Source organism: Bombyx mandarina, chromosome 01 (assembly GCF_030267445.1).
Source record: "Bombyx mandarina strain Sakado chromosome 01, ASM3026744v2".
Classification (NCBI taxonomy): domain Eukaryota; kingdom Metazoa; phylum Arthropoda; class Insecta; order Lepidoptera; family Bombycidae; genus Bombyx; species Bombyx mandarina.
The window spans coordinates 3,978,365-4,003,013 of NC_143208.1; the positions used below are offsets into that span (position 1 = coordinate 3,978,365).

General features: G+C 35.5%; 1 protein-coding gene across 7 annotated transcripts in view; it reads left to right on the plus strand.

Moving 5' to 3' along the window:
* DIP2 (disco-interacting protein 2) overlaps positions 1-24,649 on the plus strand; it is a 146,793-nt gene that overhangs the window by 22,814 nt on the left and 99,330 nt on the right. For 4 of the 7 annotated variants that reach the window (XM_028179978.2, XM_028179983.2, XM_089727249.1 and 1 more), the window contains exon 2: positions 12,617-12,694. In XM_028179978.2, the coding sequence (XP_028035779.1) occupies positions 12,617-12,694 (78 nt within the window). Of the gene's footprint in view, positions 1-12,616; positions 12,695-22,940; positions 23,073-24,649 lie in introns of all 7 variants that reach the window. The other 3 variants (XM_028179965.2, XM_028179955.2, XM_028179971.2) reach the window with 1 other exon arrangement.

Genomic DNA, 24,649 nt, shown 5'->3' on the forward strand with positions numbered 1-24,649 from the left:
TTCATTGTATCGTTTGATGGTACGATAAACGAATCTTTTGGTTATAGTCAAATTTAAAAAAAAATTCAGTATGTTAAAAGTTTGAATTGGCGCGTAACCGCAACGATGCAACGCAATAACTGCAACACGGTCTTCTTTAAGCGTCCACTCAATATTTAAAAATGAGTAAAATTCTAAAAGTATACATTTTTATTTTCATGAACAATTCGAAGTTCGAATTCAATAAACTTTTTTGTGGCCAGCATTCTAAAAGAAAAGTTTTTACTGTGTGACAATACTTATGACCTGACTAGGTATAATAGTGAGCAGAGGCTTCGTTGTTTTCCACGATATCGATTTATTTATTTCACTTTGGCTCAGTCACAAAATTATCTTTTTAGGTAGAAAGAGAAAAAAGGCAAAAAGGGAGGTGACAAAAAAAAATTGAGCTTCCTAAAAATATATTTATTATGAAGAATAGAAGTTTCCTAGTGAAACTTCCTTTATCTATTTACGTACATGTCACTGAAATGTACGTGATATATATTTATCCCATGAAATAGGTACCGATATAAGCGACGAATGGTTTCACTCGATTAATTTGTACATAACAAGATATTTGATTTCTGTATTTGAAAATAGAAACGCGTAATATTAAGTTAAAAGGACTTTTTCGTATTACGAGTAATCCAGAAATCGGAAAAAGCTTCGACTAGTTTGTATTCAATAATTAATTTTTTATACCTACAGCGTAACGTGCTGTTAGGTTATTTAAACTTTTCTTGAACTGGTTTTACTGAATGTTTTTGCTGGAAACTAAATTGAAATGTTGTAGAATTTAAATTCCTCGTGAATTGTAGAAAAATAACGAAGCTTTTAAAACAGACTGCTTCTAGGAATGGAACACATTAAAGATAACAAGCTTTTAATTTTAGCTGTGTTCGGTAACACAATTCTTCTGTCTGAGTTTTTAAGTGTAGTTGCGAAGAATTATGGGGTTGGTCATATTTACTCGACAACCCGTGACAAAACTGATGGAAGACCCAACGGTCAATCGGTCGACCATTGTAATGACATTAAGTCCGCCTTTATACTGTCTAGTATATAAATTTGTAAATAAATAAATATTAAGTTACATATTAACATGTCTGAAAACGAAACTGGGTTATTCGAATAGTTTAAAAACAACAAAGTGCCCTGTGACGACGGAATGATATTAGTACTTCAAGAAGGCAAATACTCTGTCGCTTTGAAGAACCTACAGACTGATCTTACTTTTAGGGACTTTAAGGTTAAGGGTCCATCTTGTTTTCCATTCGCCTCACGTGCTGCTACGATCAATTCCTAAGGCCGATATCGGAGAAGGCTACAGTACTGTAGACCACACTAATGCACTGCGACACTATGTATATTATCTATATCGTGATGTATAACTTAGTCTTGACCTAGTATGTATTGACTATGAGAAAGCCTTCGATTGAGACTGTTAGTTTTCAATGATGCGAAATTGATTACCGATATATGAAAATACACGACAAATAATTAAAACGGTTGTCTGGTAGTCATGAGTATATGTCCTCGATGGAATGCTTGTTGATTGCTCTGAATAGAAACTCCGTCTGGACCATAAAATAAATATGGGCGAGAAAGTCATGTCTAGTGCCCATTATATAGGTATGTAGTAGTATTATCGGAGACATTTCGTGCGGAGTTGTTTACGTCTGAACCTTGTACAAATGGTCTATTTGGATAGAACCTTGTAAAATTGAGCGCCTTTCGACAGATGATGATGATGATGTCATGAAAAGTAATATGTTTGTTTTCTAAACGTTTATCTAATTTATTCTCCAAAATGATACCAGTAGCAAACTCTAAACTCTAGAAAATGTAATTTAGGAGGGAACGGTGTATCTTTTTTATTGCTAAGTTTCGGTGGACGAGCGCATGGCCTATCTAGTGTAAAGTAGTTACTGAAGCCCATAGACATCAAAAACGTAATCATTAATGCCGCCACGCACCTTGAGACAGGAGTTCTAAGGCCTCAGTTTATACAGTACAAGGCTGCCCCATTCTTCACACCGAAACACATTACTGCTTTACGGCAGAAATAAGCAGAGCGGTCGTACCTGTGAGGATTCACAACACGTCCTACCACCAGTAATAAGTTTTATTTAACATAACGATACATCTCGTAAACAGTTGTCTATTTCTGTTGCACATTTGTTGTATATTACGTACATTTGCGGCAAATGTTTAGTCTGGCTGGCGTATTAGATAAAATCGTCGGATCACGGTCTCGTTTCCTCTATCGATTGCAGTACGAAAAATTACAATCGGTCCCTTTTTATCTTATCGCTTGCACGCTATCAGTCAGCTTGAGGCAACCGATACGGTTTTAGTCATCACGATCGAATTATCGCGAATTCGGGGATTAGTTTACGTTTCGAATGAATATTACTTTGTATTTTTGAAGTGAAACTTCTTTAGGCGCATGAGGATAAAATTTTTACAGAACGTCACGCAGGTATGCAACGGAAGTGACGTCAAACTACTATTGAAATTAAGTACTTGTCAAATGTCAGTAGTAGTAGTTGTTGTATTTTTCCAACTGGAAAGGCAAATGTATCATACCGTACAGCCTAATATTTTATATTTTTTTTGTGAAAAATGTTAATAGGAATTGAAATGAAATGAAAAGAATTTGAAACATTAATCAAATAGCATGAAATTAAATTAGTCAATTCAATTGGCAAAAAAAATATTAGTCATTTACAATTTAGAAATCTAAACATAATGTGACTGTCAACACTGAGGTTTGAGATTGACATTTGACAGACTTTTGGCGGGAACATATCTTCCTTTTCCCTTCCTCTAAGTCTCGGAAATCTAAAGTTTTAGATTTGTATAAATATAAGCAAGACTCATAAATTAGTTCGCCAAAAAAGTTTCACTTCTGACATGTGTACTTTGTACGCACGCACTTTTTTTTTTATACTATGCCAGATAAACGTCCATAAATAACATAACCTGTTCGTATTGTATATTGCATTCGATTGTCGGTGTATAAATACGGGAAATATTCAATTGAAGTTAGGACAAATTAGGGGTAATGTATTTTGGTACGTGAATTTCGAATAAATTCTACGAGAATACTAAATCAGCGCTTTCATTCGTGCCAGTACGAAGAAATCGACTTGGCGCACAATAATTTAGATACACGGACGAGTAACTTGTATATTCTTATTTAATGTTAGAGAAATAACTGTGCAGACTATATGCCACGTATTTCATGTAAATCACGGATTCAAATGACGCATACATACATCATGTGCTTAAGTTTGTTGTATCGATGTGAATTTGCATAAGGCTGCGTTTTCAACAAATCTTCGGAAGGAAGCAACATTCCGAGTTTTTGAAGCTTTCCATCATATTTGAACAGTCTTCAAAGATACAATATAAATAGATGGATGTAGTCTGGTATTATTTTGATTTTTTATATAATTCATAATGGCCACACAAGTAATTCTAAGCTATTGTATTCAAACGTTTTTAGAACCACTCATGCTATTTCTTTTTATAAAAAAAATTGATGAATTTAAGCTGATAAACTATTAAATCAAAGCTTAAACATCTAACCAATAACTAAGCATACATCTAAATACTAGATCTCCGTTTTATGACAGGTTTATCCTTCTAAGAACGTGTGGGATACGACGGAATGATATTTGAATATTTGGTATGAGGACGCTTAAAATAGTAGGTGGGTAACGCGTGACAGGCTAGTTTCTAAAGGGGCACAAAGTAATGATTATGCTGATTTTTACGCACGTATATAGAACCTGTAATGTTAGCCAGCAAGGACGGTGATCTTCACCTCTCTAAAAATGGGGAGGAATGAATGAATAACTGAAAGGAACCTACGTTAAGTAGCGAGATGAAAATACACAATGTCCTCGTCGACGTATTTTCTGTAAGGCAACTGATCGTTTAGAATAGAAAGAGAGAACCTATTTGCTGATTCTCGTTGATTTCACTAATAAATGGAACATTTGAATTATTTGTAACCATATAAAATACATTAGGTTTTTTTTTATAAAATGCAGAAGACATAAAGATACTAGACTACGTTTTGTTATAGTTAAATTAATAACGTATTTGTAGCGAGTTCTTTATCATTATTTTTTTTTCAAACTAATGGATAATTGTACAATAACTACAATTAGATTGTTTATACACATTATTATTTGCATTCACGACCGTTTTATGGAAAATATGCTCTTGAATTGGTTTTATTTGTAGACAGTTCGCTTAGAATTTAAGACTGTCCCGCCTTCGTCTAGACAAAACCTAAGTTATATTCTGTGATCCGTTTGTCGCAAGTCACCTAAAAATGAAATGTATAAAATATTAAAATATGTGTTTATAGTATTAGATTCTACAGAGGAAGTGTGAAAGTAGCCCCGGTAATCTACAAATTAAAGAGCGGACGGTTAGCGTGGTATGGACATGTGAGCGTAGAGAGAAGATGCATGTGACTAGGAAATGTATCGAAATGGTAGTGCAAGGTCGAAGGGGAAGAATAGGTCGACCGAAGAAGACATGGATGGAGTGTGTGAATGACGATATGAGAGAGAGAGAGAGAGAGAGGAGTGAGTGTTGCGATGTCGGCTGATAGAAGAGAATGGAAGAGAAAAATTAGCTGTGCCGAACCCACCTAGCGGGATAAGGTGGAGAAAAAGAAGAGAGTATTAGATTCTACAAATATACTACTAAGATACATTATGCATCAAGATTACGGTCTAAACCTAGCCTAACATAACTTTCTTTCTTATATCTACATTTACATAGACGATATCTTTTTAAAGTTTCACAACAAGACCCCTCGGCTCACGTTATCAGCGTTCATTATCAAATGGGACCCGACTGTCCTAAGTCGACTATCTGCTGTTGTCATATTATTTACATTCCGTTTGTTTTTGCGACCCCATTTCCTTGTTGTAATACTAAAGCTGCTATGAGTAAATTCTTTACTAAAAATAAAACACGCTCTCTCATCTCATTATAAACTAATAAAACTAACTAATTCAAAGGTTAACAAAATAAATTGTAAGGTTAATGTCTATTTGTATTTGTACTTTAAGAGAGAAATAAAATTAAATAAAGTATTATAGTTATTTTTATTATTATTATTATGTCTCATTTACTCTTAATCGTTACTGTTCGTCGTCGTCTAAAACGTTATCTAGCTGGGAGGAGAGGGTGACCCAAGTTTTGCCGTGCGGTCTTACTTTGAACCATGCGCTACACTCCAGACAATAGTTTTAGTCGCTACTTTTGCTACCTATCCTGATTGACTGGGATGATCCAATCAACTCTCTCTTCGCCTAGGCCATCTTGTTAGTCAATCAAGGGCAAATAGTGGGTAATCGTTTTTGCGATTCCATAAACTTCTTTGTGACTTACATTCGTACTTTATTATTCTCTACTAAAAAAAACTAAAACGCTTATAAAGTACAAAATAAATTTTTTTATGGTTTAAGAATTTTAGTGACTCTGCGGTTAATTACACTTATTGAATCGCGCAGCTATTCGCCACACGCAGTTAGGTTCTGCCAATCATAACATGCTTTTTGAATATATCATTACTACCGAATAAATTCACTTTTCGTCTGAAATTTGTGATAAATGAAGAAAAGTTACATACATTTTACTTCCAGACTTTTATTCTTAACACGGGTGTGGTAAAATCGTTCGGATTGACGATAATCCAGATCCGCTCTGACAATGAATTCGACGGAACCGCTAATTTTAATTACAGTACGTTTCATGCGGATCTGGAATCAGATGTAGTCAGCTTATTGACCTCGTTTAGCATTGATGATGTTCATGAACGAGGCTGACCACGTACTGTGAGGTGTGTCGGAACCTGATCTGCGAGCGACGGAAAAAAATTTAAACAAAATTTAGTTATTGCAAAATTTGTAAATGGAAAAAGAATTTAACCTTGAACCTTGACCACGCATACTTTAGAAAAGTATTTTATATTTGAAATATTTTTTAAAGAATGTTAAAAATATTATGTACTTTATAAGATATTTACGTAAAAAATTGAGAATCTAAATGCGGTTGTGTTATGTTGGCTCAGAGAAAAATGCTTCTTAATTTATAACATGCTTCTTGAAAAATGGCTCTTAATTTTAATATTAATATCCTTGGCAAGTTCAATTTAATCTTTATAAGATAGTCTATTGTGATAGATGAAATATCGTGCATAGATGCCGTTACATTCCGTCTCTGCCGATAACGAGGGAGCCATCGGATTGCTGGGCTTGAGCTTGCCTCACTATATTATATTGTCTGGGATAACATGTCTAGCTTCGAATGCATTCTATTGAGCATTGCAAGATCAATACCACGTTCGGTTGTTTCATTAAGATTCGAAATTAGTTTTTTGTGTACCAAAAAATGTGTTTGCCATTTAATCACTAGTGGATTAAAGAAAATGAATACAAAACACTAATTGTCTTCAGATTTCAATTACTATATCATGTGTGGTTTTCGTGGGTGTATCACGTGCAGCAACTTATGTAATTCAATACTTTGTTTTGTCTAGACTCGTCGTTAGTTAGTCTAGATCAGATTCCGCTGACCCCTGACTTTGAATGAATCCTCATTGACTTTTTTTCTTATGATCGGGACGTCATTGTTTTGAACATCATAGCTCTTCTTTTTTTTTACTGTTTAGATGGGTGGGCGAACACTCGGCCCATAGATATCAAAAATGTAATTATCAATGCCGCTACCCAGCTTGATACAGAAGCTCTAAGATGCCGTTTGAACGCATTGCTGCTTCTCGGCAGATATAGGCAGCGTTTTGTTCTGCCCGTAACTGTATAATTGTTGTAATTGTTTTCAAAAGAAATTTTGACATGTATAACACATGTCAAAATTTCTTTTGCTTCTGACTTCTTTAGTGTGACGATTTAGTGTTATCGATATGTGTAATTTTCAGATGCCTGATGAAGGTCTAATAAAAGACCGAAACGTGGCAAAAATAATAATGTAATTTGTTATTATGATCCTATCTTGTCCACATTCCTGAGATACAAAATATTTTATTAATAATTATGGACGATAATATTGATGATATTACTTTTACTGTTATTTGACGTTTTTATTGTCCTTATATTATGTTCACTAAGCTTCATTATCCAACCTTAACAATAAAAAAACAAACATTAGTCAGTTTAGCCAATGATATCTAGCACTGACACGTATGAAAGTAGTTACCTTATTCGCGTTGCTATAGAAATGAGAATAAATTTGTTAAAGACAAATAAAAAACTTACTTATTCAAAAAAACAATATCCCTTTGTTGCGATCTTGTGAAGTTTGATTGACGCCTACAAAGAGCTTTCAAGTATTTATCGTATATAGGCAAGTGTCCGTTGAAACTTTGTTTGTGTTCAGATGTCACTAACAGCAGCTCAAAAAATATTCCACTAAACTTATTCTGCCTAATGTGTTTGAAAAGAAAAGTCTGTTTTTAATTATATTATTTACTATAATCGCCCGCGGTTGAAGTTTCAATCGACCGATCAAAGCGTTCTGGGTGGAAAAATTACTTACCTAAATGTATAATTTAACTTCAGGGTCTTTATCTTCACGGAAATGTACAAATGTCACAATAACTATAATAATTGGTTTTTTGAGAACAGACGCGTCGTTACGTTAAACATTTTATATTATAATAATAAATTTCGCCTCCTAATATTTTAACTTTACGCAATTATTTATAAAAGGCCGTATACCTATTGATTAAAGCATCATCAACTTTAGTTGCACAAATACAAGCAGAACGTTTTTTATGTCTTATTCTCCTGTTACTGTCACCCTTTGTCAGAGTTTGGCAACCATTAAGGCTAGTTTCACTCCCGACACTGGCGTGCTGAAATGAAAGCGGGTATGCTCTTGTTGTTTTATTGACGTAAATCTTTGAGTCTAGATAAATATTTATCTATACTAGAGGTCCCGCAGTAGTCGAAATTCGACTATTATTAATTGGAATTGTAAGTTTGTACACTATTATGATTGTATTTTATACTTCTATAATCACAAATTTCGCCAAGACTACACTATAAAAAATACTAACAAAGACAAACAATATTTAATCTATTCTCAATTTGACAACAGACGTCAAGAATAAAAGTTTGACAATAAATATTATGCATGCGTGTGTGCGTCAAATACATGGTATGTAGTGTGTGTAATGTTTTCTTTATTGATTTAATGTATCTTTTATGCATTTTTCAAAAAAATTATTAGCATTGTGCACTTCTTCTCTATATTCTCTATAAGTGTGAAAAATTTCATACTCCTCCGTCCGCGCAATTTTCATAAAAAGGGATACAAAGTTTTTGCTTCACGTATTAATATATAGATATATCGTCACGCATAATATATCCAGAATTTTTCAGATTGCGCACTTTGGTTGCTAAGAATTTACTTGGGCCACACTAGTTCAAGATATTACGACCCGCTTAAATCTTATTCATAGTTGCGGCAGTTTTAATACGTTACTAAAGAAAAAGAAAAAAATGTAGGGCGTACATAAAACATACTTGTGTAAGATTTTAATTCAGCCCACCAGTCCCGTTTTCAGATATAAAGGGTTATTGTGTCTAGCGCTATTATAGTTAAATCAAGTGTTTCCATTGACATTTTCCAACAACACCTACATCATTTTAGCATCCATTAGTGCTAACGCAGTCACCTGCCATTTGCATCATAATGTATAACAGATTTTCACTGTCCTTTACACCCACGGGTTTGTCTGAACTTATCAACTCGTTTCTATATTTAGGAAATGCTTTTCTATCAACATTTAATGTAATAGTGTTCTGATTTCACTTCGTATTAGTGAATGGTGATTGGGAGTTAATTTTAACATGCGGTATGTGCGGGATGGATTATTAGGGTAAAAATTTTCGGTTTTATTTTAGTTACAGTAAAAGGGATACAGTAAACCATATTGTTACGTGAATGCCACGGTCCATCCTAAGAACGAAGTTTGAATTCAATTGTATTGTAATTACAGTTGTCTTATCACGCAAACTGGAGCACACGACTTCGACAGAAATACTCATGGCGGTACTCACCCGTACTTGCTCACAACACGCCCGCGTAAGAGCGGTATAGTCTGGCATTATATGAGACACTTGTCGCCGCGGCAATTTCTTTCTTGATAATTTGGATTGTTTTGTGATAAATAAAATTTTAGTAAATGATAGCTCAATATCAAGTAGTATTGGAAATATTTTTAATACTGAATTTCGAAAACCCCAAAATCTTCACTGAATACTACAGAATTCAATCTAAGATTAGCTTAGGTTTTGGCTGTATTCTTTTTATTTAGTACCAAAATAATCTCTCAGGTCCGAAAAGAGAACGCCGCGGTGGTATATTCCTCATATTTGCATACACACACTAATCTGTATTTTTTTTTTCGCTTGTGTACTTATATTATTCTTCGTTACCAATGAATCGTACATGTCAATATTGCTTTAAAGCTTGATACGAGCATGTACCATTATTGAGCTAGGGACATTCTTCTAACATTGTCACTACCACGCAAAATCAGTGAACATCAAACGTTATTCACTATTTCAGTATCCACACATAAACGATATCGATTTATAGAGAGATATTTCTCATTTTATTTCATGTTCGTCGAATTGCCTTTTTTCTACGTAACATGTTTTCATTATTTCCATGTTTGTACCTACCTTCCTCTGGTCCTAATATCGCCTTTCAACACAACACACATAGCATTTTATGAGATTTTCACGAGTTGTAGACATGTTAAAAAACTTTTACGATAAAATCTCGCGTTGATTTATTAAGTTTAGTAGTTAGTTCCAATATATCTAGTATAGAGTTTATTTTTCGGCGAAGTCTAAGGTTTTATTTATATATTTCTTCATATTAGAGTTTAAATGTTGATCGTAATCATCTGATATTTAAAAATGATTAATTATAAATTAAACCTTGTTTAGTCGGATTCGAAGTCGTCGTGGCCTAACGGATAAGACGTCCGGTGCATTCGTGTTGAGCGACGCACCGGTGTTCGAATCTCAGGCGGGTACCAATTTTTCTAATGAAATACGTACTCAACAAATGTTCACGCTTGACTTCCACGGTGAAGGAATAACATCGTGTAATAAAAATGAAACCTGCAAAATTATAATTTGCGTAATTACTGGTGGTAGGACCTCTTGTGAGTCCGCGCGGGTGGGTACCACCACCCCGCCTATTTCTGCCGTGAAGCAGTAATGCGTTTCAGTTTGAAGGGTGGGGCAGCCGTTGTAACTATACTTGAGACCTTAGAACTTATATCTCAAGGTGGGTGGCGCATTTACGTTGTGGATGTCTATGGGCTCCAGTAACCACTTAACACCAGGTGGGCTGCGAGCTCGTCCACCCATCTAAGCAATAAAAAAAGATAAAAATTTGTTCGAGTACTGTGTGTTAATGATCGAGATCAAACTTTCTAACGAGTATTTATGTTACAAATAAGTATTTTATTAAAAACGCTATGGAAATTGTAAAGTAAAAAAAACATGAGAAAACCCTAAATGTGTTTTACTCATGACAGCATAATTTTCAGACTATCATGACACACGACAATTTCAATTATTCCCTCAACGCCTACGTTTAACCTACGCACACAACATATGTACATCTGACATCTTGTGCTCGATAATCAAATCAATTGTAATACTAAGATCTAGTCTGTTAGTCTATTTCGTACGATGATCCCTTTCGGAAAAATGTAATGCTATGGTGTGCATTTTGCTTGTCTACTGCCTCTATTTTTGACATATCATGTTCAGTACATTTCAAACAATTATGAAAGCACTTTAAAATTGAACTAACTAGTGGTCCCGCAGTAATCGAAATTCGACTATAGTTAATTGAAATTATAAGTTTACACATTATTATGGTTCTATTGTCAAACACTATTATATTTCGATAATATTATCACAGTATTCGCCAAAACTGCACTATAGATCAATAATATTAAAGACAAACAATGTTAATCTCTTTTCAATTCGACCACAGACTTTAAACAATAACAAAAGTTTCCCAATTGACAAGTAAACAAAGAGTATATTTTTATGTGTGTTGTGTCAAATACATGGTAGTGTGTGTAATGTTTTCTTTATTGTTTTAAAGTATCTGTTATACATTATTTAAAAAAAAAATTAGCATTGTGCACTCCTTCTCTGTATTCTCTATAAGTGTGAGAAAATTCATACTCCTGCGTCCGCGCAATTTTCGTAAAAAGGGGTACAAAGTTTTTGCTTCACATATTAATACATAGATTAGATATTCATCCAAACAGTTGTGGCACTCCACAATCGATAATATCATATTGATCTAATAATAGTGTTACGGGATTTTTTTAATAGAATCTTTTGAAAATATTTTGTGCGACACTATTTATATTATAAATGTTGCGTTCAAACCAAGAAAAAGTGCTAAAGTTGTTTGCAAAACATTTAATAAATATAAAATCAGTTTTTTAAATACTTAATTTTATGAATGCGATTATTATCAAAATATCTTACTATAGACGGCTCTATGGAATGCGTAGACGATCAATTTAACATTGAGATTACTAAGTGTTACGGGCGAAGATGAAGTTGCAGAAGTCTTGGGGTAAGAGTTTCCACAGGAAATGAGTTTAATACACCACAACGTAAATGTCTTTGTCCAAATTTAAAACTTAATCTCTTTTTTCATCAGAAACAGGCAGGATAGGGATAGGAGACGGTACGGGCTTGCTACACATCCTACCGTCCGTACTCAAAGTAGGAATGAGGGAGAGAGTTAGGCACGTAAAACCATCAATAGGGTTGAGACTTGGTACTCATAGTTACTTCAGTGAGGTTTACTATCGTAGTTCATACCAATAAAGATATGTTGCGCTTGAGTCGTTTCTTTAACCATGTGTATTTAATATGTTTAGACATAGACACCGCGAAGCTTGGCCGAATTTAACTATTTTAAAATAAACGACGTTAGTATGTAGAAGGTACATTGTATTTGCGTTACCCCGCTCATTACCGAGATGCTCGTGTCGACCGATACTCTTAGAGATAAATAATTAAAAAAAAGTCGTTACAATTCTCGCGTTATGTAAAACTATACAATTTTTAATGTTTCATTGTAAGTAAATGAGAATTGTGATAAACTCGTGGCAAGGCCATAGTTTTGTTTCCTATATTTTTTCGGCACTAATTTATCACTTTGATCTTGAGTTTGGTTCTTATTAGCGTATATTTAATATAGTATATACATTTAGGCATCAGCTCGATGTAGTATAACCACATTATAGTTGTTGCTGAGTTCAAAACGTGTTGTCATTCAGTTTATGAATACATACCGGAGGCTCCTTAAAGTAACTTTACTGTTACGGTTGAAATGTCCTGTTATTATTCGATAACTCCAAGTATTATACGAATATTTTGATACCGCGTTTCGAGTAAATCGAATAAATAAGAATATTTGTTTATTTGGTAACCGTCGGAAATAAATGATCAGAACTCTAACCGATGTGAATGATTGATTTCAGGTGACATCACACAGAAGGGGTATGAGAAAAAGCGAACGCGCCTCTTAACACCGTTCATTTCTCAGCAACAGCCGCAGGGTAAGTTCGACTCTATTTGTACTTAACATAAATATCAAAATTGCTGCTAACACCGTTGCCTGACTAATCAAGTAAAACGGCCACCCAGGGAAACCTATTCTGGAATCACTGACGTATCGAACTAGTAATTTACGATTATTATTTTCGCGTTTGCTTGTTTTGTGAATAGATTGCGATTTTAATGATTCTGGAATAGGTGCTTGGTCCTGAATTTAGGTGACGCGTGAATCTAATAGGTCCCGGTTACTTATCAGTCCAAGGTCGCGCCAGAAGCGTTGCGGGGGGTCAAGTGTCAATTGATCGCAGCCGATGGCTGCTGGACAATCGCGATAGGAGCGCGCCCCGATTCGACAAACAAGGGTTAAATGGTGAGGCCATCTAGAATCTGGAACCTGCAAATCTTATGTATTCAATATAAGGTGTCATTGAACTCGTTCCAGGGTTTTCGACTAGGGCTGACGATATCTAAAAAAGCACAAAAAATCAAAGCGTTAAATGCGAAAATCAGTTATTTCAAAACCGCATTCAATTCGAGTTGTCAATGATAACTTTCACGTATTTACGTAATGTTTTTTTAAATGACGAGTTTTTTGCCGAAGCAATGTGTTTTAGTCAGAGCTATAATTATGTATCGGTTCAGCAGTTTAAATTATAAAATAATGAGGACGACCTTCACTCTTGGCCTACATAAAAACGCGACTAACATAAACGTGCTCACTTTGTCCAGCAACCACCGGCAGCTGAGTAGTGAACTCTTTCGATACGGCGCCGCGGACGAATTTAGTTGAAATGTTTAAATACTTTTTACGCAACCCTTTTACATATTTTGCGGAGGGAAAAATAAAGCAGAGCTGTTGATGGCTACTCAAAACCAGTTTTGCTATATTTAGGGTCAAACCCCTCAAACTGGTCAACGCCGCCTATGTTTTAGGGTTGCTAAGTATTCGGTGTTTCTTGTTCAATGTAATTCGTATTTAAATTATCGTGAGGTCGTTGAATAGAACTTCGCTTTTGAATCAGGTTTTTACAGTTAGAATCCTTTTGATATTCCATATAAAGATCTTTGCAGCTATTAAATATTTATACAAAGGTTTCTTTACGCGGAGCCGTACAAATTATTTGTATATTGAAGTGTAGACTGAGATAAAAATTCAAAAGCAAAAATGGTTATCCGACGACTTCATGAAATACGTTATATTCGTCAGCGGCGGTCCGAGAACGGGGATCACCTCTTTATTTGTTTATTTTTTTTAGTTATTTGTTTTAGTTGTATCGGTTTAATTTGTAGACACACGCACAACAACCACACTTTATCACCGGAGCATCATAACGAGAATGGCACTTGTATCTCACACTGTAGCTTAGCTTTTGTTGCAATTTTTGTTTAATAAAAAGCGGTTTCCATTAAAGCCTTGGATTCGAAGTGAAACGTGACGCCTCTATTATCAGACGCAGTTTCGTTTCGACTCCGGCAAACAGTAAAGTAAATCTCGTAATAATTTATACAAACAACGTTTCTTCTGAATTCACATTTTGTTTCTGTTTGTAGAAAATATGAAAGTACTTTTTTTTCTCTGCTATGTTCTTTTTTTAAGTAAACGAATTTTGATTTTATCGCTGATTTGTGTGATTGTAGCACACTGAGTGTAAGGATCGCGATTGATAAGCAGGACGGATACCAAAACGGTTTAGCCTTACGATTGTAGGGCACATACCTCCAGCATCCTTCCTGGATACGAATCAGGTGAAGGAGACACCTATGTATTAAAATATATAAAAAGTTTTTTCTCAAAACGAAAGAGAAATTCAAGGAAACATAAGTTTTTAAACGCAAGCTAGTCCGCCAAACGTTTGAATGATAACCTAAAGTAATATCGTAACCGGTTTATCCGCCGTCGAACCATCAGTTTCCACGGTTCGTGATCCAGCGTCGAACGAGATTAGGACGAGTTTGCACGATCGACCCGTTCCTTATCTCGTTAATATCGATATTCTGTAACACGGTTTAGCCGAGGCGGCAATTGAATCACGACCGAAACTCCCCTGTCTTCTCTATCTTATATAATAAAAGCCTCTCGTGTATTTTAAAAATGTATATAGTCGTTATTTTAAAAATATATTTCTACGAAAGCCTTAAACGTTAATATGAAATGTTTTACGAATATAAAACAATAATTGAAATTGAAAACAACACAATTGTGACGCAAAACAAGTTTGTGCCTGAATAACTTTTGAATTACCTTTTTCGTTATTACGATATTATAATCTACGCACAAAGCAATAAGAATTACAGAAACTATTTATTTGCATTAAAAATAACATTTAAAAAAGGTTTTAACAACGACTACTTTTCCTACCTATTCACTGGTAGCGTAAGAGGGAATTCTAGCTTCGCCCCGACGGGTAGGTGAACTCATAGGCACAACCTGAGAGAATTTGCTAACACTAGCCCTAGCAAGAACAGTGCTTCGCAGAATTTACCACTGGATCGGAATCGCGACCCACTGAAAAGATCCGGCGAGAAATCTAGTGGGCTGTGTCTATGGGCTAGTTTGCTCGTCGACGAGGACATGTATTGGGCGACGACGGCTTTGTGTTGATCCGTCGCGGTCCGGACAACGGCCGCTGATAGACACACACATGCTCACAAAAAATAAGCTTACCCGAACAATTAATGAGTTTTATTTTATAATTTAATATTTTTTAGTAGCGTTGATATCACAATGATATAGCCTGCCCGCTAAGGACCCAATAAAGAACTCCTGGCTGAACCTTTGCTCGCCCACCTGTCCTTGTGAAACTGAAAAGGCCTCCGGGCCACCAGTAATCCCTCACACATAAAAAGAACCCTATAAAGAGGGTCATAACGTGAATCCTATTGACAATTTTGAGGCATGAGATCGAAGTATCAATTAAATTAGAACCAGTTTTTTCTTCGAAGCAGTCATTAGTTTCTTTTGGCCTTTCAATATTCCAAAGCAAGTACATGTATAATACCTATATCCAACCAACATTTTCTCAATTACGCAGAAATCAATTTTGCTTTGTTTGATGAGTATAATTTTATTGTATGCCGCAAACATATTATGTATGCTCGTTTTCTCATCCAAAACGGTTCCTTGTTATTTATGTACTTATACAAATTAATTAAATAATAAAAACAAAACTCTGGTAAAATAAATAATAAATGAGTTGTCATTTAACTTTCTGTTTTATTTTATTTATTTTTACTCTTTTGAACTAAAGCATCGAACTACCAATCTGATTTATTTTCAATTCAGTTGTATTCCTATGAATGTAAAAATAATAAACGATAGCGAAATTCAGGATACCATGCCCAAATAAAAAAAACATATTTTTGAGTCTTTGTTAACATGCAAAATGGTGAAGCAATATTCAAAACACAAATGACATTATCGTTAGTATTCCATTCTTCGTGAATCCTACTATAAACACAATGCCCCCTAAGCCTTTTATGTACCCTATTCAAGCAGACCTAGGACTTCAGTAATCTCTGGATCTCCTTTCCTTTCGACTGTGGACTGCATTTTTAAGGTAGCCTATTTATTTAGACTCGTAACTTGTTAACTCACAATCATGAAATTGTATTTACTAGTTTCAATTATTGTCTTGATGTAGAATAGTTTTATGTTATGCTTTATCACAGATAATAAAATATTGGCCGCTCGGTAATCGATAAATTGAGAAATTCATAAGAATACGAATTACAAATGAATTCGATGGTTTTCCACATTTCGTAACGTGCACAAGAGCTGCCGAAGCGAAAATTTAATTCTGCGAAGGCACAAAACGAAACGCCAATGAAATAATACTTGATAAATAAAGTGGGCGCATTCGATGACGTAAAACATCACGCCCATGCTCCCTATCGGATTCCTAATGGACGCGCTAATTACTATATGGGCATGTGCACATAAATTGGCTATTGATATAGAGAGAAAACGTTTGGTACTCCGCAGCGAAGTTGCCCGTTGAAGCGACAGTGAGTGACGGGCTTCGCTCTGCACGGTTGAGTGCACCGCATGCGGGCGGCCATGAGCGGAGCGTCGAGCGGGCTCCATCCGTAATTCATCTATGTAGTTGAAATAATTACAAATATTTAAATCTAAACCTCCTCCTCGCGTCGTTTCCTCACTGCTGAGGGTCGTGACCATTATTCTTCGACATGATTTTACTCCTTGTAATGTCCCGCCAGCGCCTCCGATCATTGGCCGCATGAAGGGTGTCGTGGAATGGGATCTCTAGTGTTGTGCGGATTCCGTCGAACCACCTTGTCGGACCGCGCGGTCTCTTTCCCACGATCTTCCCTGTCACGAATAGTCTCTCTAAGCTATCCGGTGTTATCCGAGCAATATGACCGAAGTGCTCGAGTGCGCAGCGAAACCGAAGGAAATCTAAACAAACAAATGCAAATAATTCCACATAACTAAACGGAATATTTGAAAATTCGAATTCTATACTAATTAATTCAATAAGAGAAATTAGTAAAATGAAAAGATTAATTAAGAGACGCGTATGTTCACTGTACCGTGAGGCGTGATTGTGTCGCATTTCACTAAAGTCTAAACTGCTTACTGTATATTTTTTCAAACAATACATTAGGCACAATGCAAGCCCGCCTATTATACCATTATCTCTATTTGTTACGTTGCGTGCGAACATACTGTGTTTTTCGAGAGAAAATATAACGGCGATTCACTCAGTGTTGTGATTCAGTTGATGTTTGTACAGCTCTAGAATTTTGTGGTGTTCATTCATAAATACTAGAAGCCACGTCCTTACGGATCCATCAGATCCAATAACCTTTGCAATAGACGCCTTCAGCTCTAACATTAGGAGCAGGCTTAAGGACCCCGGTAACCGTACTCGTCGAACTCGACAAATAGGTCGACGTGCAACCTAACCCATGCATCAGCTCGCTGAGTTTCTCATCAGATCTTCTCAGCGGGTCGCGATTCCGATCCGGTAGTAGATTCGTTCGCGAAACAGTTGCTCTTGAGTGCTTAGGTCTCCTTCGGAGGCGCTCGAGCTGCTCTTAGCAAATCCCACCCCTCTTGGCTGAGCCTTTGCTTGCCCATTTGTCCTGGTGAAACTGGAAAGGCCTCGGGGCCACTAGTAATCCTTAAATCATAAAAAAATACTAGAAGAGATGAACTGCATACAATATTATCAATACTTCTTATCAAGTTTGGGCCTATTTGGTATTATTGTATTTTACGAATATTAGAATTATTTCCAACAATGCCAATGAAAAGAAGACTCATATTCTATATTGTATTCACAAAACTAATGTGCAGTTTTTCTGATGAAGTCTAATCTAATCAAAACAAATTCCATTGAATAAAGTATTCCGAATCGTATCATATTCATTTAAAAAAAAACCTAAAATAAATATATCAAACACTTTCTTTAACTTCGAAAATAGTGAATAATAGGAAAACACTGTTAAACCAACAAATATCTCTTGGAGATGACTTTGATTTGAATTAGTTAGTAACAGCAGACAAGGTACTACGTTCAAATTGTATTGGGGCCAAACGGTCGTAGCACAAATCTTGGGCTTGTCGGCCGGAAGTCCTTGAGTGGGTTCAATTATTCCATATTCGTTCATATCTCAGCATTGACTCTCGATTTAATGCTCTTTAGACATTTGAAACTAAAAGTAATTTTGTATTGTTTTGTTTTTCATCCATATTATCTGGAACCGCTGCGTTCATCGACAGTGCGTTTCCAGAGGTCTTTTTTGCCACGTACCATCCGGCTATGAAATGAGCTCCCCTCCACGGTGTTTCCCGAGCGCTATGACATCTCCTTTAAAAGAGGCTTGTGGAGACTATTAAGTGGTAGGCAGCGGCTTGGCTCTGCCCCTGGCATTGCTGAAGTCCATGGGTGACGGTAACCACTCACCATCAGGTGGGCCGTATGCTCGTCTGCCTACAAGGTCTATAAAAAAAAAAGTATTATTGCTGAAAGATTAGTACATGAAAACTAATAACAAACATTCGAAGAAAAGCTCGATTTGTTAGCACATCAGAATAACACGATAATTGCACGATAAAACCATTAATTACGAGTTATTTATACCACAATTTTAATGAGGTGATAGAATTAAATAGTTTGGTGTCGGTTTTATCGTTTCGTTCGCGAGATTAAAAGAGCGTTATCACATATTTTATTCTTTATCGCGTTAGTTGCTCTCAGACTGAACCGTTTTTGTATAGTGAAAAAAATATCGTTTCGCATCATAGCTTAATGAACAGGATATAAAAGTGTTAACAATATTAAAAAGAAAAATACTCGGCTAACATTGGAATATCAATTTTAAATGTTGCAAATGGTCATGCAGTAAAGCATTGGTCATTGCAAAACAAAACACTCTTTGTAATCTTTTGATTAATGTAGAACGAGCTGCCTCAAGCAAGCAAGAAGCTAAATAGACGAGATTATTCAATTAAGATTTTTAATAATAAACAATTCCTAAACAATTGAGCTCATTAGTAAGTATTGAACCTAAGCTTTTGTGTCCGTAAAAATATGTTTAGCAAGTTAAACGGGCGTGTGACCAGTACTCAATGACTTTCATTGTTCTGAACAAAAAATCTCTATAATGCCCTATCTGTTTCCATAAAATTTTTTGCCCAATTTCGTAAAGTCGTTGCCTTTTAATAAATTTGACATATTCGCACACTGTATATATTAGGTATAATAACTAAATTTTTAGTAAAAGCATTATGGAAAAAAGTAAATTGCTAAAACATTTTTAGATTTCCAAAGATTTATCGGCTTCCTTCGTCTGGTCATCAGCAGCAAAGTATCGAGTATTTTTTTTTTTGTTTTTTGTTAAATTTGTTTACATGGTTCCCATTATGACCATTGTCTTTAAAATGAATTATCAAAACATTCAAGTACAAATTTCCCTTATGTTTATCAACTCTATATCTTTTTATTAGTGGCGATTGCCCTGTTTTAGTTTATGCAAATTTTTAATGTACCTATATTTTTTTAATCTAACACTTACAAATTATTTTCCATTTTGTTATCAGCATATTTTGTATTTTTGTACGCGCGCATTGACGAGAGTCATCGGTTAAATTATTTACACTTTTTTTTTTACTATAAAGCCCGTCGTGTCGCTAATCAACTTTTTTTGTGTCCTAACTAAGCTGATGGCTAGATAGACCATGTCAGCGTCGCTGGGCTAGTAGGTGAGCTCAGGGGCTCAAACCTGACGATGTTGCTAACACGAACCCTAGCAAGAGCCGTGCTTCGCAGAATCTATCACCGGATCGGGAACGCGACCCACTGAGAAGATCCGGCGAGAAGCTCAGTGAGCTGTGTCTGTCGGTTAATCGTCGAGCCCTTCGTCGCAAGCGACGGGTTCGATAAAACGATGACCAGTGCTTGGGGTACTTAAAAGCACCGAGATCCGAGATCCGAGATGAGGTGTTTTGGGCGATCGCTAATCAACATTATCCTTTTGCTGATTTGCTGGCCGGTTTTCAATTTAAGAGGTACCCAAAAAAGTGCTGCTTAGGTTTTACAAAACAATTATAATAGAATGACTAAAATGAAAATTAACGGCACATCAATATAAATAATCAAAACTGATTTACTACATGTTAAACAAACAATAATGTAGCGTAACTACTAGTGAAGTTCGCGAGTCTCTCCTGCTACGTTAATATCGATTACCTACCTCAGGCCGGGAGTTTTTGAGCCTGCATTGCGCCACTTGATAACTGTCCTAACTGCCCTTATCACGACGAAGGGTCATCGAACTCGTTTGATAACCCGCGCAATGCGTAACACCGCACCAAGATCGTTGCACACCTAAATATGCAGAAAGATTATTTTATAGCATATTTTAAACAAGCTTGTCCAGGACCTGTAAGTCTCATTATGCTTTTATATTTTATAAAAGTCATAATAATATGTAAATGGAATAAAGTACGTTCACGTGTGATCTTAGCGATTGCAGGGTAATCAATAAGATAGATATAGATAAGATGTTTTAAATTGTGCACCGAACAGCAATGGATATAGAACATTAATTAAAAAAAAAATGTATTTTTGACGTTAGCTCTTCAATATTGAAAACCGAAAATATCACGCAATAGTAACATAAAGTATCTTCTCACATTACAAGAGCGCACTTCGCTTTTGTTGACAAAAGCAAGTTAGTAGAACACTCGTATTGTTTGTATGATAAACGTACGTATTCCAAAAACCAGGGCTCAAATGCTAAACAATAACTTTCAAGCGAACATGTGTGTACTGTTGTGCTCATGAACTGTTTTAATTATTATAAAAAGAACGTTTTGTGCATTGTTAGTCGAAGCCTAAAATATATATTTGGTATAGCATTATTGAGATCCAGTAAGGATAGTTATTATTCTTATTTTTTTATTGCCTATCTGTACCATTATAGAATTGTAACAGAAGTGAAATATGAGCGTGTTGTACGTGAGTGACTTGTTTAGTAAAGTATATATAGCAGTCAGTCATTATAAAAAAATAAAATTGTAAAATAATTTTTAATTGTTTCTTTTTGCGTATCTGCACGCTAATCTCCACAATGTCTGAATGAATTTAAAAAATGACAAAACTTCGACTATCATTAAGTATTGGTTCAATTTTAAATTGAACAAGAAAATCTTGACAAGAAAAATAATTGTTATTGATTAAAAAATCAATAGAACGAGTTATCACTGTCCGCATGGAACTGCGGGCATAACTCGTGTTAAAACATAGTAAAGGTACTTCAAACCGAGAATATTATTTTGCAGTGCCGCAACAGAAACGGTCTAGCTTCCCTTTGTATCGATGTGCGAGAGGCTATGGCTACAATGCTGAACGCATGTGATAAAAACAAACGATTAGATCATCACTGACAGTACTGGGCACCGGCTCATATTGTACTATTACAATTCATCATATATTGTGTGAAGGATAATCTTTATACTATATATATTTCTTCTGCGCGTGCGTTACTTCCCTCTCTGCGGTGTTTCTCGAGCGCATGTCGTCTCCTTTTTCAAACAAGGTTGGAGAACAGTACTATGGTAGGCAGTACATGATTTTGCTCCTGGCATTGCTCAGGTCCATGAGGGACCGTGACCAGTCACCATCAAGGGGAGGGGGTATGTTCATCAATCTACAAAGATAATAAAAACTCACACACAAAAACATACACAGGGTGTTCCATAACATGTCAACTGAGAAAGGTTTATTATGACGAGACGTTTATTTAGCGGTAGGCAGCGGCTTGGCATTGCTGAAGTCCATGGGCGACGGTAACCACTCACCATCAGGTGGGCCGTATGCTCGCCTACAAGGGCAATAAAAAAAAAACGAGGTGAATATCGAGTGAATTAAAATAATGAATTCATTATGCCATGTCAATTTTTTTTTTATATTAACGAATATTGTTGGCACTCGGTAGTTCTAGCATACTTCACGCTGATTTTATGCTACAGGATCGTCACAGTTGAATATTCACTGAACTAACGGTTTGTTCTTTTACACTGTACAGAATATATACATACTAAATATTCTGTTTTTATAACATCTCGGAAGGTCTTTGTGCAAAGGGATCCTCTAGCACGCTCCAATGAAGCCCTCCAGTGGGTACGACTCGTCAACTTATTTTTCGCCCTCGTATCTTTTGTACTGCGTACTCCGGCTTTGTTTATTCATTATCACTCGGGTTCCAATATATGGCTATTATTCTGCATGATAAAATGTTTATATCAAGCTTAAATTAAACCAGATTTTGTTGCGCGAAATTTAATAATAACCAGAAGATACTTACATTAACAAAATTCAGTATTCAACGAGAGGCTTTTATTCGTGTTTTTTGAATGCGGAAGTAATATTGTATATGTTTTTGTAATTTTATCTGTTTTAAATTAGGAAACCAAAATACGGAACTTTTTAAACCGGGCTTCTACTATCACATACAAATTTATCATTAAAAAAAGAAATTAGCACACTTTGTTTTTTTTATTTAATTCTTTTTTTTTGCTTTTTGTACTGGCTAATACAATGATGTTTTAATATGACATTTGACCCAACATTTTACTGTTGCAATGGAATGTTTTCAATTACTATTTTCGGCCGTTAATATTCATATTTTGAATTTATATAGGTTGAATCTTTATGTGGTCAAAAGAGAACGGTTTTAGTTTAGTGTCGACTGCTTAAAATAATGTGACGCCGTGTATAGAATGTGTAGTGGAGCCGGCGAGCAGCCAGTTCCCGCGAGGACCGCGCGGCGACGCCGCCAGCAGTCGACAGCACACCAGGAATCGACGCACACATCGTCGCGTCACGCACAATGAGAAGAGATACCACTCAGGTATCGATTGAAAAAACTTGCCTCATTTGGTAGCTGCCTACACTATACACATTAATACAGGGGTTCCCAAACTTATTTTGTCTAATAATAATAATATAACTCTTTATTTAACACCATATGTACAGAGTAAGCTTAAAAAACAAATAATAGACGGTGACATAAATTGTCGGCCTTATCGCTAAAAGCGATCTCTTCCAGGCAACCTTGCAGGGAGAGGAATAAGCAAACTAGATGGTGCTATATCTTAATAAACTTACATAAAATATATACTTATATACACATGTAAGATAGACTTACATACGATTAAATACAAATAAATACTAAAAATATGCAAGTAAATACAAAAGAGTAGCAACTTGTACAGTTATATCGTAGGAGCCATATTATTGTGCCAGGTAGTGCGATTTTAATCTGAACTTGAAAATTTCCGGCGAGGACGATTGTTTGGCTACTGCCCACTTTGAGAATAAATTATTTTTTAGTACCCCAATTTTTTTACCTGCTTAAAAACCACTCTAGCGAGAGCTTAGTCGGAGTCTAAGAGTCCTCCTAAATGAAATTACAAATCGCCTCGCAAGCCTCTACACAACGCCTCTATTTTTTTTTCTGGGTCTCTTACCGCCCCCTTTAAGCTTGCAGCGCCCACAAGGGGGCGTTATCCCCCAATTTGGGAAAGGCTGCTTTACTACTACTTATCTATATATTAATACGTGAAGCAAAAACTTTGTACCCCTTTTTACGAAAATTGCGCGGACGGAGGAGTATGAAATTTCCCACACTTATAGAGAATATAGAGAAGCAGTGCACAATGCTAATTTTTTTTAAATAATGCATAAAAGTACATTTAATCAATAAAGAAACCATTACACACACTACCATGTACTTGACACACACATGCATGCATCTATTTGTTTATTGTCAAACTTTGTTATTGCTTAAAGTCTGTGGTCAAATTCAGAATAGTTTAATATTGTTTATCTTTAATATTATTTGTCTATAGTGTAGTTTTGGCAAAATCTGTGATTATAGAAGTATTATTAGTCTTTGACAATAGAACATTAATAATTAATGTTCAAAATTATAATTTCAATTAATTAGTCGAATTTCGTCTATTTCGGGATCACTAGTCTATTTTATATTCTACAATTTTTATACATTAGTGTAGACGTTTTATACATCAATGTTCTTTCCTTTGACCTTTTTAAGACATTTATTATCTCGCTCTAATTCGCTTTGTAAAGTGCTAGATATATGTGAAAAAACTACGCATTTTATCTACGCTAATATGCACACGACTTGTCTTGAAATTGAATAAAAGTTTATTTGTTATTGCATTTTATTGAGAGAAACAGTCATATAAATTCAAAGTTGAATTAATAATGAACCCGTATAACGTTCACTGCGTATCTCTCACGTATTCCACTCGAATGAACGCTTCTGTGAAGCTTGAACCGCAGAGCTCTGTGCATGTTCTGTGGTTTAAATCCTAACATTTTCTATAATAATTGGTACCGTGCAAGCAATATGTGAAACCTCGCAGGTACCTCGAATATTCTGGAATGAAAATGGTGGCTCGC